Source organism: Urocitellus parryii, chromosome 8, assembly GCF_045843805.1.
Source record: "Urocitellus parryii isolate mUroPar1 chromosome 8, mUroPar1.hap1, whole genome shotgun sequence".
NCBI lineage: Eukaryota > Metazoa > Chordata > Mammalia > Rodentia > Sciuridae > Urocitellus > Urocitellus parryii.
The window spans coordinates 70,265,445-70,280,581 of NC_135538.1; the positions used below are offsets into that span (position 1 = coordinate 70,265,445).

The window sequence follows — 15,137 nt, forward strand, 5'->3', positions numbered from 1 at the left end:
AACTAGTAATAATCAATACTCTTAGCATTGTGGTCCTATATTATGGGACTAATTTTTTACCTTTTTGATAATTGGTATTATTATTTCTCTATTTCTGTATGGTGTATGAGATGTGGCATCCCATTGCTTATTCTTGTTCTTCACTTATTCATGAGTTTGAACTTCAGGCACTTATAATCTAGTCTGTTTACATTTCTGAAAAGTTCAGTCTTATTCAGTGCAATGAAATCATTTTAATTGTAGTTGAAGTTTGTTAGGAATTTTATGTAAGTTACCATTTAGCACAACCAGTGCTCTTTTTCACTTGGTTTGCATTTTAATAGTCCTACCGCAGAAGTTCTTCAGTATTCGCTGGAAAGCAGGGCTTCATCACCCTTCGTGATCTTTTTCGATGGGCTGAAAGATACAGATTGGCAGAGCAAACCGAGAAGGAATATGACTGGCTACAGCATTTAGCCAATGATGGTATGCTTTCAATCAGATATTTTCAAAATATAAGTAGGTCAAGTGTCTTGCTTCTTGTTAAAACAAATCTTGCCCAAATTCTTATATACATTTTCCTAGACATTCCTAAAACAGAGCATATCTCCCTCAAGTCCTAATTGCTTTTGTAAGCTGTTCAATTCCTGCAAGCCTCTGTGCTGATATGCATTAGTTACTAAGGTTTTCTTACTTTGCTTCAAATGGCCACATGTGGGAGTCAGCATATGGGCATAACCCCTTTGGGAATTTTAGACAAATGGTGGTAGTAGCGTTGTGGGACATTTATCTTCAGTGATACTGGAGAGTTCAGACTTAGGTTTGGTTGTTTTGGTTTAATTCATGGAAGAGTTTATGTTACTCTCTGAGAATATAAGGGAGAGCATTTTAGAATCTTCTGATTTGAAAAGTGCTAGTGAGTCATTAATGGGTTAAATAAGAAGAATAAATAAAATTAGACCATGAGAGTTTTATGTACGTGATTATGCACTCACCCACCCATTCTTCCTCTCTTTCTCTCACTTACTTGACTCTCACTGAAGATTGAACCCAGGGCCTTGAACACATTTTGCTCCTTTTATCTTCAATACTGGTAAAGAATAAATGAAGAGGAACACGTTTTTTAAAATGTTAGTTTCATTGAAATATTACATATGGTAAAGCGTTTTTATACAGGAATGTACCAATATAACTTTTCACCTCTGCTGAGAATCACGATTTTCCAAATCTCAGAAGGTACCTTCTTGTCTCTTGGAATTGAATGTAACTGCTACTCTGACTTTTGTCACAACTGATTCATTTTGTTTATGCATGAACCTCACTTGAGTGGGGTCATGGAGTATATACTCTTTAAGGTCTGACTTTAACTCAGCCTGATATAAGTTTCAGTTATGCTGTTAGGTGTATCAGGACTTCATTATTTTTTTAAATATCACATGGTAATCTGTTATGTGGAGATAACAATTTATTTATACATTCTCTTGTTCATGAATATTTGGATCATTTTAATTTTTACCTATTTTGCATAAAACTTCTCTATACATTCCTATATGTGTCCTATGTATTCATTTGTGTTTGGGGGTGCCCACAGTCACATTGTTGGGGCATAAGGCAGACATATGGTTTGTTACAACAGGCTCTCCAAACTTTCCTAGGCAGTTCTTTAGGTTTCCACTCCACTAGCAAGATATAAGAGTTGATGTTGCTCCATTTTTCTTAATCTTCCAATTTTAACTTTGTTTTCATGGTGCTGGGGATCGAATCCAGGGCCTTAATGCATGCTAAGAAACTGCTTTACCACTGAACTACATCTTCAGTTCTTATCCTTTGATATTACCACCATATACTTGATGGTTTCCTTTTTTTATGCCCCCCTTCCCCAAATCTTCAGGTTTTATGCTTCTGGCAGGCCGAGTCAGGAAGCAGGAGGAGGTTAATGTGATTCAAGAAGTCCTTGAAAAGCATTTGAAAAAAAAATTGCATCCTCCATCACTTTTCTCCAAAGAAAATGTCCAAAAATTACTGGGTGAGTATGCTAAAAGTCCCAAACGAATATGAATCAACTTGTAATCATTAGAACTTAAATACTTATTGTATCTTGAATAGGTAAATTGTCTACCCAGATGTCTACAATGGAGTCTAAGTTCAGCCATATTGTGTGGACTGAAAACATGCGGAGACTTGCAGTGTTGGTGGGAAGGGCATTGGAATTTGGAGAACCAGTGCTGCTGGTTGGAGACACAGGGTAAAGTTCTGTGACATAACTTGTTGAGAGGGTTTGGTTCAGTTCCCATGGGATTTCTTGAGTTACTCTGAAGACTCATCATGAAAACATTTTGTGAATTCTTTTCCTCCCTTCACTCTTTCTTTCTTTTTTCCTTCCTTCCTTCCTTCCTTCCTTCCTTCCTTCCTTCCTTCCTTCCTTCCTTCCTTCCTTCCTTCGTTTCTTAGAAGGTGTCATTGTTTCCTTTCATTACCTTCAGACTAGATTCATTGTGAAAAAGAATGATTTCTTTTCTCATTATCATTGGGGGCTGTTTTTGTCCATTTAATTCACTCATGTAGACGAGAAGAGCAGACATGGTAGTATTTTGAAATCTATAAGTAGTAGATTTCTTTCTCCTCCCTTGTGGTTGTTGGTACAACTTGGAAAGGGTGGAATTCTCACCGTGCATGACTAGACAAGAAATATGAGAGGGCACTAGTGTTTTATGTAGAGGGGCACTGTGAGCTTGGTACAGAGATCTTGCATTTTTTAGCGCTGTCTCCTATTGCAAAGAAGTTCTCAATATGGTTCCCTCTTTTGCTAAAGGTGTCTTTGTGAATAGAGTATGTATTTGGTATATGTATGCTCCTTGTTAATCTGGTTCATTTTTCTAATAGGTGTGGGAAGACAACAATTTGCCAGATGTTTGCAGCCTTGACAAATCAGAAATTATATTCAGTTAACTGCCATTTAAACATGGAAACATCTGATTTCTTGGGAGGGCTACGGCCAGTGAGAAAAAAAACAAGTGACAAGGTTTGTCCAGTAGCAAATGTTGATGTGTTCAGAGAACCACATTTGGCTGTGTAATGAGTCTGCTTGTGATTTTGTTTATGTTGGGGTTTCTGGATTCAGTTTGATTATATATGCATATCTTATCTTTGAATCTTCACTGGTCTACAAGGGGCTTCCACAGTTGTCCAGTGTTACAGGTTTTGTCTTGTTCTCAGACCCTCAGACACTCTTGCAGAGTGGCCATTTTACCCTAGCAAACAGTAACTATCTGTGTATTGTCTACATGTGTATTGTCTTGTGGATCTTCTTGCTCATTAATTCCCTCCACTTTTGCCAAATTGTAGGAAGAAATGGATACATCAGGACTTTTTGAGTGGCATGATGGACCTCTGGTTCTGGCCATGAAAGAAGACAGCTTTTTTCTCTTGGATGAGATTTCCTTAGCTGACGATTCTGTCCTGGAAAGACTCAATAGGTACATATGTGAGAAGGTTTGCCTTGTGCCTGATATTTTGTTGACCTGGTTTTTATAGATAACAGTTTTATGCACAGTAATGCTCCTCATTGATGTATCATAAATGTTTGAAAATGTTGATGACTTACTATTTCTTGTGGCACTCAGGGTTTTCTTTAAGAGACTTTTTTTAAAAAAAATTATTATTGTTCAAAACATTACATAGCTCTTGACATATCATATTTCATACATTTGATTCAAGTGGGTTATGAACTTCCTTTTTTTTTTTTTTTTAAGAGACTTTTAAAAAAATACTATCATTAACCACAAACATGAGATTATCCACGGTAGGTCTAAAACAAATGAGCCTAGCCGGGGGTGGTGCAGCATACCTGTAATGCCAGTGACTTGGGAGGCTGAGGCAAGAGGATTGCAAGTTCAGAGCCAGCCTCAGCAACTTAGTGAAGCTGTAAACACCTTAGTGAGACCCTGTCTCAAAACAAAATATAACATGGACTGGAGATGTGGCTCATTTAAACATCTAGTTTAAGCTCCTCTAGGACCAATTAATCTCTAGTACCAAAAGAATTAAAAACAATGAGAAAATTAGTCTGAGTTAAAATTCTCTTAGAGACATGTTATGTGTCTATTCTCTTAAAATTTTAAAAGAACTAACATCAGAATCCTAGTTCATGATCATAGGTATAAAGGCATCTCACTACCTTAGAATAATAATTGTCATGATGTACTTATATCTCTTTTTCTCCTTTTTGAGGTATAATTGCATACCATAAAATGTACCCATTTTATGTTATGTTACATTTTGTGTTAACTTATATTACCAGGGATCGAACTTGGGCACTCAACCACTGAGATACATCCCCAGTCCTATTTTGTATTTTACTTATAGACAGGGTCTCACTGAGTTGCTTCGTGCCTTACCATTGCTGAAACTGACTTTGAACTCTCTATCCTGCTGTCTTAGCCTTGAGCATCTGGGATAACCAGCCACAGCCAGCTAAAATGTACCCATTTTAAATGTGCATCGAGTGATTTAATAAATTTACTAAGTTGTGCAATCCTTACCATCTAGTTTTACATTTTCATCATTTAGTAGGATCCTTCGTGTGCATTACACTTATTAACTCCTTTGATTCCACTCTCTGCTTCAGGCAACCACTAATCTACTTTCTTTCTCTATAGATTGGTATTTTCTGAATCTTTCACAGAAATGGTCTCGTCTCATTTTGTATTAATGTTTTGAAGTTGATCCATATTACTGCATATTCGTTTGTTCCTCTTTATTCCTAATAATTTTGCATATACTGCTTTTTTAAAAAATCCATTTGCCATTTGATGTTGTTCTATTTTTGGTTATTATGAATAACGTTCATTATGGTCATTTGCATATGAGATACCTATTGTTAAAGCAAAATTTGCCTTAATAGGGACCATGTAAAATAGGAGTCCTTTTTCTATTGATGAGAAATATTTCCTGTTCTACAGAAATTGGGATGGTGAGTCATTTTAAAATTTGTGATAGGAGCCCCTTAACTAAATTGAAAGCTCAGCAGAGAAGATAACTTTTTCCTCTTAAAGAACATCAAAGACTACAAAGTAGAATACATAAACCTTTTCTTATTTTTTTCCAACTTTTCTTTTAGTGTCCTTGAAGTAGAAAAGTCTCTGGTGTTAGCTGAAAAGGGCAGCCCAGAGGATAAGGATAATGAGGTAGAGCTGTTGACTGCTGGGAAAAATTTCCGAGTCTTAGCAACCATGAACCCTGGGGGTGACTTCGGAAAAAAAGAGGTAAAGCTATGCTTCCTGAAGTATGATTTCTTTCTAGTTTTAACCCCATAAATACAACATGCAATAATATATTTGAAATTTGATGGTGGGTAAGAAGTGGGGAATAGGTGAAAAATCAAAAAAATCTTTGGAATTATTATCATACAGACAAAAATCTGACATATAAGTATGTGAGATTTGCCATCTCACTTTGTATATGTGCCTAAAATGTCATTGTTTCAGTATTTGCTTAGCCCTTTACTTATATTACCCTAACAGTGTTCCCAAGATCTCTGTGTGAAACTTGTTTTTCAGTTTTATGAATAAGAAAAGTTGTAACTACACTTTAAATTCAACCTCTGCTTTTAAATTCTGTAATCTTAGACACTAGTCTGATTTTATGATTTTTGAAGCAACAATAACAACAAAATCACAGCCTGGAACCTTTTCTGGTTTTGCCATCTCTGTTTAAACATCTTTTGTTTAGGTTGTGTTCAGATTCTCCCAGAAACCGAAAACTCTGTGGCTTTTAGGTTTGTGCAGCATTTTAGTGGAGAAGTCATCATTATGTGCCAGATTCCAGTCTGTGAAAGTTAGTGGGAGGGTAGTTTGGTAATAAATTAGGAATAATGAAGGAAAACAGGACTTGATCTCAAATGAAGGTAATTTGGCGGGTGCGTAAAATGTGAACATGATATTTGGGGCCTAGTTTTTCTTAGTAGCATAGAAGAAATATCACAGTGCTCCAAGAAATGCTCTGAAGAGAAGGAATACTATGCATCATAGTTTTGGATTTAAAAATATGAACACTGGTCACTTGGCAGGTTAAAGTAACAACAGAGAGATCTGATTTTCAAGGTGGTTCATGTTAACTTACCCAAGTTTTCCTTAAGACGAAGCTTTTGCCACCTTTTACCTGAGGAAAAACTGTCTTTTGGTTTTGCATGCCTAACAAGCAGAATGAGGTAATATCTTGAATATCATAAGCACTGGTTATCTAGGAGAGTAATGAGAAACACACATTCACTAGGCCATTAGTGAGCCACTCCTATTAGCATTGTTCCTGCTCCTTCTGTGGTAGACCAGATAGACATTCATATGCCTGTTGATAATTTCACTCCCTTTGAGCCAGATAAAATAAATTTTTAATTGTACTTCAGCCAGTCCTTTGATAGGGGACAATAGCTGTTTGTGTACCTGAATGTAAAGTAAAGTGAAAGGAAGAACCTTTACTAAAGGGAAAAAGTTCATGTTTGACTAAGACTGGAAGCTTTGTTGCACCACTTACTCTATAAGCCTCAGCTCTGTACAATGTCTATAAAGAAAGTGGAGATGATTCTGCTATAGAGGGTATCATGGAGATTAATGAGATGATATCTTTAAGGAGTCAGGACAGAGTAGGTCTTTATTAAATTTTATCTACAAGTAGAGTAATAAGAGAGATGAAGTGATTACTGTTTGCTGGATTCATAGCTAGGAGTTTATGAGGACTTTCTTTATAGGTTTTAAATTCACATTAGAGTTTCTATTCCTTGTAGCTGTCTCCTGCCTTAAGAAATCGTTTTACAGAAATATGGTGTCCTCAAAGCACAAGGCGTGAAGATTTGGTTCAAATAATAAGTCATAATCTTCGTCCAGGATTATGTCTGGCCAGAACAGATCATAAAGGTGAGCCTGCAGGTGGTGGTGGTGGTGGTAATATATTGGAGGGTTGTTTTGTAATACTATATTAGAGTATACTTTTGCTTATAAATATAGTTTTAAACCATAAATATGTGTGTGTGTATGTATTGTGTGTATATATAAAAGAATTACCCTAGGTTTTGGGTATATGAGTTTACACACACACAACACACACACACTCTCTCTTAGTTGTAGATGAGTACAATACCTTTATTTATTTATTTTTATGTGGCGCTGAGGAGTGCTCTACCACTAAGCTACAACCCTGGCCCCAGCAATTTTTAAAATATCCAGTAAGACATTATATGCTTTTGTTTTTAAGCCTGTGTTACTTTGGTGTGTGTTTCTGGTACTAGAAAATTGAGCTCATGCATACTAAGCAAATGCTCTGTTCCCTAGCCCTAAATATCTTAGATACCAAATGGGCTAACTTTGGAACCCACATTTGGTTCCAAAAATCAGTGGATAGGTTTTTGGATCATTTTGGCTCCTTTCTTACAGAATATAAAAGGATATTTATTTCTTTGAGCTTAAAATTTTTGGTATGTTGAACTTTTTTAAGTTACCCTAAAGCACAGTTTCAAAAGTAAGTACGCCAGCTATGGGGTTCATTTGCATGGAATCCATTCTTTCTTTTACACTTTCCAGAAAGACTGGCTTTGTAATCTTTTGAGTATAAGCTTCTTCTCATTAGGGCCCACACTGAACTTCCAGTTTCTGAACAGCTGGAGTTACTTGTTAAACTTGCAATTTTTCTCTCCATTTCCTACTAATGTGACAGTCACCCCGTACTATAAGAATCGCCTAAAATGTGGTTCCAAACTCACCTAGGGTACTTGTGGAAATACAGCTTGACGGGCCCCACACCCATTATTTCTGATTCCTTACATTTTGTATAGGACCTGAGAATTTGCCTTTCTAATAAGTTCTTTGGTAATACTGTGAATGTTGGTCCAAATACCAAACTCAGATCTAACCAGTTGGACTTTGTGCTGCTTATATTGGTGCACTTATTGCAAGAATTCAAGTGAAAGGAGGAAGAGGAAAAGGCAGAAGTTGTTAAGCCAGTATAATTGGTCTTTAAGCTCTGTCTTGGGGCTGGATCCCCTCAGGAAGTAGGCTGCTTATTTCTTTATTTAGTTATTTGGATTGAGATAAGATTGGCAGAGGATGTGACTGCTGTTCATTGCCCATGCTTACTCCATCACCAAAGTGCTTTTTACATAAGGGGAGTGAACCATCTGTAGGGCATTAAGCATGGGACGCCTAGGGACGTATCTTAGAGTTCCACAGCTTGTCCTTAGGGAGCTTTTTGACTTTATAGGCTTTCCAGGCCACAGCAGCAGATTTAGATGTAGAGATCCTAGGGAAGCATGTAAGGGGAAAATGGCTTAATAAACTTTCAGCATTTTTTATCCTCAGCACAAAAACATACACAAAACCACAGACACCTGTACTCTGCATAGCCAGCTGCCAAGCAGGGAATAATCTGTCTCTCTGTCTAGCCCACATTATTCTCTGGTCTGTGCTACTTTGAGCCTCTTGTTCTTAGTTTCTCAGACTTGGACCTTGGTGAATTTCTTCTTACCGCAGGAGTTTGCCTGTGCAGCCCTAGTATTCATTGGAACTGGATCTCTATCCCAAGGTTTTTTGGCCAGCTGATCCTGTGCTCCATAAATGGGACAGTTATAGGGAAGTGGCAGGGTTCCCAAGGACGCTGGTTTACTACTGTCTGGAGATGGTCCAGACAGACAGGAACATGACACAAACATTCCAAATGAAGATCCTGAGAATTCAGATGAGATCAAAAATATCTTTTGCAGGAAAGCTGATCTCACCATAGTCAATGTAACCGCAGCAAGGACTTTAGGAACCTATTTGTATTTCAGTGCTATACCAGGAATCCTATCATCCAGCCAACCACCCATGTCCTACACAAGAACAAGAATGCAACCCTGAGTTCTAAGATGGGTGAGGAGTGGGTTAGGGTCTGGAGCCAACAAAGGCCTTGTACTCACCAAGCTGGTCTTCTAGGAGGCTTTGTGTGGCTCCAGGCTGCTGCTCTTGGGCTCTTTCCTTGTCTTCTGTGGCATTCTCTGCTGTGTCAGTGTTGTGTGCTTCCATCCATGCCAAGAGTCCCACTGGTCTAGAATCTGGCTATGAGGACACTGAAAGAGTTCCTTCCCTGTTCTCAGGAGTGAATCATTTCTTGGGTCTTAGTCTGAGTTGGAAGAGATGTTATAAAAGGGAAGAGTTGCCATGTGGGAGGAAATAAAAAGGCTTTTTGCTGGGGATGCAGATTTGGGTTTTTCTGTAATTAGTGTTCTTTTTATAATTTAACATAAATTAGAGCAGTGCTAATTTTTCCACTTCATCTTTTATTTTTCCTTTTTAAACATTCTTTGGTATTTGTACTTTAGTTAAATGGATTATTATGATTTTAGAATTTAAAAAAAAATACTAAATTTCATTGGTGTCTCTTGAATCTATATATACTACTTAAGTATTTTCTTTATTCCTGGACAAATATTTTACAATATAAAATTTGATAATTAGAATATTCATTCAACTTGAATCATGAAGAACATTTGTGAATCCCCTAATTTGTCAAATTAACTGATACACTGATTTAAAAGTTAATAAATTAATTGAATTTAGTGCCACTGAGACAGTGGCATTCCTCATTGTGGTGAATATAATATAGATGTTCCTCAGCTTGCAGTGGTGTTAAATGAGTAAAAAATGCATTTAATATGCTTAACTTCCCACACGTCTTGGGCTAGCAAAACAGTATACTGTAGAGAATTAGTTTTTTTTACCCATCTGATGGTATGGCTAACTGGAGATTATGACTCCCTGTCACAGTCCAGAATATCAACAATATCATACGGTATATGATGAGCCTAGGTAAAAATGAAAATTTACAGTACAGTTTCTATTGAATGTGAATGCTTTTACACCATCATAAAGTTGAAAAATTATAAGTTGACACATTGTAAGTTGGGGAACTTATATAATAAACATTTATATAATATAAATAATATATTTATATTATATAAATATAATATTATTTAACATTATATTTATATAATATAAATATGTATTTATATATTATATATTTATAAATATATATTTTGTAAATATAAATATAATTATATAAATATAAACAGTATAATAAACATTTATTTAAATATAAATATAATAAAGTTGTATTATACCTTAAAATTTATATATATTCTTAAAACTATAGACCCTTCTTGTATATCTTTGGGCCCCAGGATGTGAATTTCTGTTCTGAGATGTTTCATGAAAAGCAAATTGTGTCTCCTTGTTTCTTAGGGGCTGATATAGCTGAGGTGATGCTGGATTTCATCGACTGGCTGACCCATCAGGAGTTTGGCCGCAAGTGTGTTGTCAGTATCAGAGATATCCTGTCCTGGGTTAATTTCATGAACATAATGGGGGAGGAAGCTGCTATGAAAAGACCAGAGATTATCTCTACTGTGACATCATTTGTCCATGCTGCATGCCTGGTGTACATAGATGGAATAGGTTCAGGTATGTTTTCCATTAATTATTAGAGCAAGGGCTTAGAATAAAGCCCACATCTCTAACCCAGATACTTTAAATTTCCAAAATCAGAGTAGATTTTCTTTGCATATTCTTTTTTAAATCTTTTATCCTTTATTTTTATGTGGTGTGGCGGTTCAAACCTAGTACCTTGCATGTGCTATGCAAGCGCTCTACCACTAAGCCACAACACCAGCCCCAAAGATGGTACTTTTGAAAGGTGCCCCAGGAACTTAATAAATGTGTGATAATGAGTAGAAAGAAGACTGTTGAAAATGACCTTGCTCCAGCAGCACTGGATCATTCTTAACACATGGGTCATTTTTAATTAATGGTCAGAATTCTTTAGTTTGCCATGTTTTAAGTTTACTTATTTCATAAAATTTGACTGTTTTAGTTCTGATTTTTCTAGCCATGAAGATTAGAAATGTAAACCAAAATTACCAATATTGCAACATTAGTTGCTCCATCTCCAGAATCATTTGTCAATGACTGGAGTACTTTAATAAATAATTTGTTTCTTTGTTGATGATGTATAAACTGAGCAAAAGGAGAGTCAGGTCAGGCTTCTTCCTTAGGACTGCTTACACTGAAAATTTTATTTAGACTGTAATTCTTCCCTAGGCCTTTTCCCCCAGGAACCTGTGCTAATTTTTTGGCTGAATGATTGTGAACTTGGTATTATATTATTCCCTGATGTACTGATCCTCTGTCTTTTAGGAGTAACCTCCTCTGGGTTTGGTACTACCCTCTTAGCCCGAGAAGAATGTCTGAAATTTCTAATGAAGAAACTTTCCAAGATAGTCCGACTTACAGAAGGTCAGAAAAATGAATTGAAGATTTATGATAGACTGAAGGCCAAAGAATTCACTGGGATAGATAACCTTTGGGGAATCCACCCATTTTTTATACCAAGGGGTAAGAATGATTTTAAATAAATGATTATTCTCTTCCTATACATAATGAATATTTGACTTGAGTTTTTAATGTGTCTTATTCAAGTTTATTTTTAAGCTAGCATTGAAGTTAGAATCTGACTTGGTATAATTAATTTTGTGAATGGTTCAAAATATGTAACTGGCATGTAAAAATAGGAGTGTGGACATAATCTATGAGTAAATTGTTTCTTAAAAATGAGCTTATTAGTCATTGCCCACTATTTGAGCTTTCCTATAATGAAGCTCTAAATTACTCAAGTTAGTAAACTCTTAAGTGACCTACAAAGGCCGATTAGCCTGTAATATTTCTTAACTGTGGAGTTCACTGCCTTTTACAAACATAGATTTGTGAAGCTTTGAGTGCAAGAATTGTATCTTTCTTTTCCCTGCCCCTGGCATCTGGCATGTAGCCTAGCATAGGCATTCAGAAAATATTTGTTGACTGAGTGAATGAATGAGTGAGTGATTACTTGGGAAATGCAATAACCTGGTTTAAGTTCTGATCCTGACTTTCATCTAACTAGGTTGGCTCTACCAAATATTATTTACTGTGTGTGTCTGTGTGTTATGTGTGTGGTACTGGAATTGAATCCAGGGTCTTGTGCATGCTACTAGGTAAGTGTTCTCAATCACTGAGCTCTACCTCCATTCTTCTGCCAAATATTTAAATAAGGTAATAGGTTACATATCTTCTAAAGCATTCTTAATTTTTTAGATTGTTGCTTCCATAGCAGGATTCTCTGTTTTCTAGTTCCTTCTTTCCTTCTCTACATTAATAATTGTTGTGCTGAAATATATAGAGGGACAGTGGCAGTATGTTGAGGTTGTGTGGTAAACTCAGCTTTTTGACCATGTGGAACCTTTCCTCAGAGTTCCAGTTTTCTTTAATAGCCTGAGACTGGGGTGGTCCTTGCTTTTGATTGCAAAAGTGAGGAAAAGATTGTTTTCCTTGCTTAATTCCTTCCAATTGTGTACCAAGAAACACAAATAGTAAACCTGAAAGACTACTATTAGTCCTGCACTTCAATTACCTGAAGGATTGAGAACATATCTTGAATTGTCTTGGTGATCTAAAAACCTTGGAAGCATGTGGTTTATGGCTTACATTTGGACTTTAGGAAAACAAGTATTTATAAAAGTGAATTGTACAAATATAGGTAGTATTTGAGGTATAGGTTTGTGAAAGGAGAGGTGTTTCTAGTTAGACCTGTGTTCATGTATATAAGACATGGAGAGATGGTGTGTTATAAATACAGTTGAAAATGTTTACTCTTGGCTATTCCATTTTTTGAATGCAAAAATGGGGGATGTTGAAATAGGAGCTACATGTTTTCTTTACATATGGTACTTCATTGACTGACCTACTGGTTGGATTCTTGAGTTGATGTGTGTATAGGATTTGATTATGTATAGTTTATATGTGACTTTGTTTTTCATCCCTTAAGGACCTGTCCTGCCCAGGAACAACATTGCTGACTATGCACTCAGTGCAGGCACCACAGCTATGAATGCCCAGAGGCTCTTAAGAGCTACCAAACTGAATAAACCCATTCTCCTGGAGGGTTCTCCTGGTGTTGGCAAGACAAGTTTGGTGGGAGCATTAGCAAAGGCTTCAGGAAATACCCTTGTTCGAATCAATCTGTCAGAGCAAACGGTAAGCTGTTATCCTATAGAACTTGGAATAGGTGTAGGTAATAATATCTCTATTTATCGAGTTTTCTAATTTAAAATCGTTATGATATTGTTAATATCTCCATATATTTCTTATGGTGATAAAGATCTTAGCAATATGTTCTTCTAAACTAAGTCTGCTTCTGGATTCATTATTATCCACACCTATAATATTATTATATTCTCTCTCTCTCTCTCTTTCTTTCTTTCTTTTTTTTTTTTTTTTTTTTGGTTGTTTGTTTTTATTTTTACATGGTGCTGAGGATCGAATCCAGTGCTTCATACCTTTGAGGCCACTGAGCCACAATCCCAGCCCTGCTCTCTCTCAATTAGATATTTTAATCTCATTCTCTTTTGAAAGACAAGTACTCATTTTTATATTTATTACAATATATAATCTCACTTAACATTTTTGTTTTTCTTAAAAAACAACTTGTAGAAAGAAAATGAGTTTTAAATAATCTTATAAAAGTCTGGGACAGAGGTGACAAATTGTAAGTGGCTGGGAGCAAGACCTGGGCATTGTTACTGTTTTTTCTTTCAAAGCTTACCAACAAATTTTCAAGTATACAGAATTACTAATCTGAGCATCTGCTTAAATTGATTAATGAGCATCATGATGAGAAGGTGCTTGGGTTATATTTAGGCTTCTGGTAAAGAGTACTGGGAGTGGTTAGTTTTAACTTGGGTATAAGAAAAAAACGTAATGACAAGGGCTAAAAAATTCACTATTTCAGATTTAGGGTCTTAAGACCTAGTATCTTTTGTTTGCTTCCTTGTTCGTTTAAAAAGTAATGTTGGCTTTTTTCTATTTCTTCTGTCTCAAAGGACATCACAGACCTATTTGGAGGAGATCTACCTGTTGAGGGTGGCAAGGGAGGAGAGTTTGCCTGGTGTGATGGCCCCTTGCTGGCAGCTTTGAAGGCAGGCCATTGGGTTGTGTTGGATGAGGTGAGTGTCTTGTCATTAGGCCTTGGATGGGAATACATGTGTGGGAAGTGGTCCTTTTATTTGTAGTTTTAGTGAATGAACATGCTGATGGATAAATAGAGACAGAACTCGAATAAATTGTCCTCCATCGTTTGGTGGCACATGCCTGTAATCTCAACAGCTTGGGAGGCTAAAGAAGAAGGATTGCAGGTTTCAAACCATCCTCAGCCGTTTAGCAAGGCTATAGGCAACATAGTGAGACCCTGCTCCAGAATAAAAACTAAAAAGGTGTTGGGATCTATCTCAGTGGTTATGCACCCTTGAGTTTAATCCCTGACACCCCGACCCCCAAAAATACATCCATCAGAATAAAGAACATCATATCTTGAGGCAAGGTAAATACTGAATCTTGTCTGAGAGAGAAATAAGGAGTTGGGTCTGTTTAGGATGTATGTTAATTCAGGAGAAGGCTAGATATATTTGTGGAGCTGAAATGATTAGAGTGATGTTAGGGGGCCCAGCTGGTTCTTTTTTGTTGTTGTTGTTTCTGTTTCTTTTGTTTTTGTGCTAGGGATTTAACCCAGAGGCCCTTTACCACTGAGCTACATTCCCAGTTCTTTTTATCTTTTATTTTGGAACGGGGTCTTGTTAAATTGCTGAGGATCTTGCTGAATTGCTAAGGCTGGCCTCAAATTTATAATCCTCCATTGCTGGGATTATAGGCCTGCATCTCCACACCATTCTCCCAGCTGTTTTCTAGATACTTGTATCTTTCTAGGTCTGGACATTTGCTGAGCTGCTGCCTGCCATTCTTGGGGAAATATCAGGAGAAAGGTTTTTTACAGGTGTTTTTGGAAAAAGATGTCTAATAGATTATTCATTAGCCAAGAAAGGGGAAAACTTAATTTTAAAGCTGACGGCTACTTGACCATACTCAAATTGGAGTGAAATGGACACATTTAAGAGCAGTTATATATTTGTGATATTCGGAGGAGTTTGTGCTTTGTAGTACTTATGTAAACACAACAGGTCAAATGGTTATATGTTGTAGCCTGATACTTTATTTTGTTGGTTTGCATTTTCCCAATTGACTTTCTCTGTTTCCTAAAAACCTTCCATGTCT

General features: G+C 36.5%; 1 protein-coding gene and 1 pseudogene across 2 annotated transcripts in view; both read left to right on the forward strand.

Moving 5' to 3' along the window:
• Window positions 1–15,137, forward strand: part of Mdn1 (midasin AAA ATPase 1) — a 142,639-nt gene that overhangs the window by 53,047 nt on the left and 74,455 nt on the right. For both annotated transcript variants that reach the window (XM_077801619.1, XM_077801620.1), the window contains exons 27-37: window positions 324–465; window positions 1,871–2,005; window positions 2,086–2,224; window positions 2,863–3,001; window positions 3,325–3,455; window positions 5,099–5,243; window positions 6,761–6,890; window positions 10,245–10,463; window positions 11,196–11,393; window positions 12,859–13,067; window positions 13,913–14,035. In XM_077801619.1, coding sequence (XP_077657745.1) covers window positions 324–465; window positions 1,871–2,005; window positions 2,086–2,224; window positions 2,863–3,001; window positions 3,325–3,455; window positions 5,099–5,243; window positions 6,761–6,890; window positions 10,245–10,463; window positions 11,196–11,393; window positions 12,859–13,067; window positions 13,913–14,035 — 1,710 coding nt within the window. The remainder of the gene's footprint in view (window positions 1–323; window positions 466–1,870; window positions 2,006–2,085; window positions 2,225–2,862; window positions 3,002–3,324; window positions 3,456–5,098; window positions 5,244–6,760; window positions 6,891–10,244; window positions 10,464–11,195; window positions 11,394–12,858; window positions 13,068–13,912; window positions 14,036–15,137) is intronic.
• LOC113198037 (insulin-like growth factor-binding protein 3 receptor pseudogene) lies at window positions 8,163–9,068 on the forward strand (annotated as a pseudogene).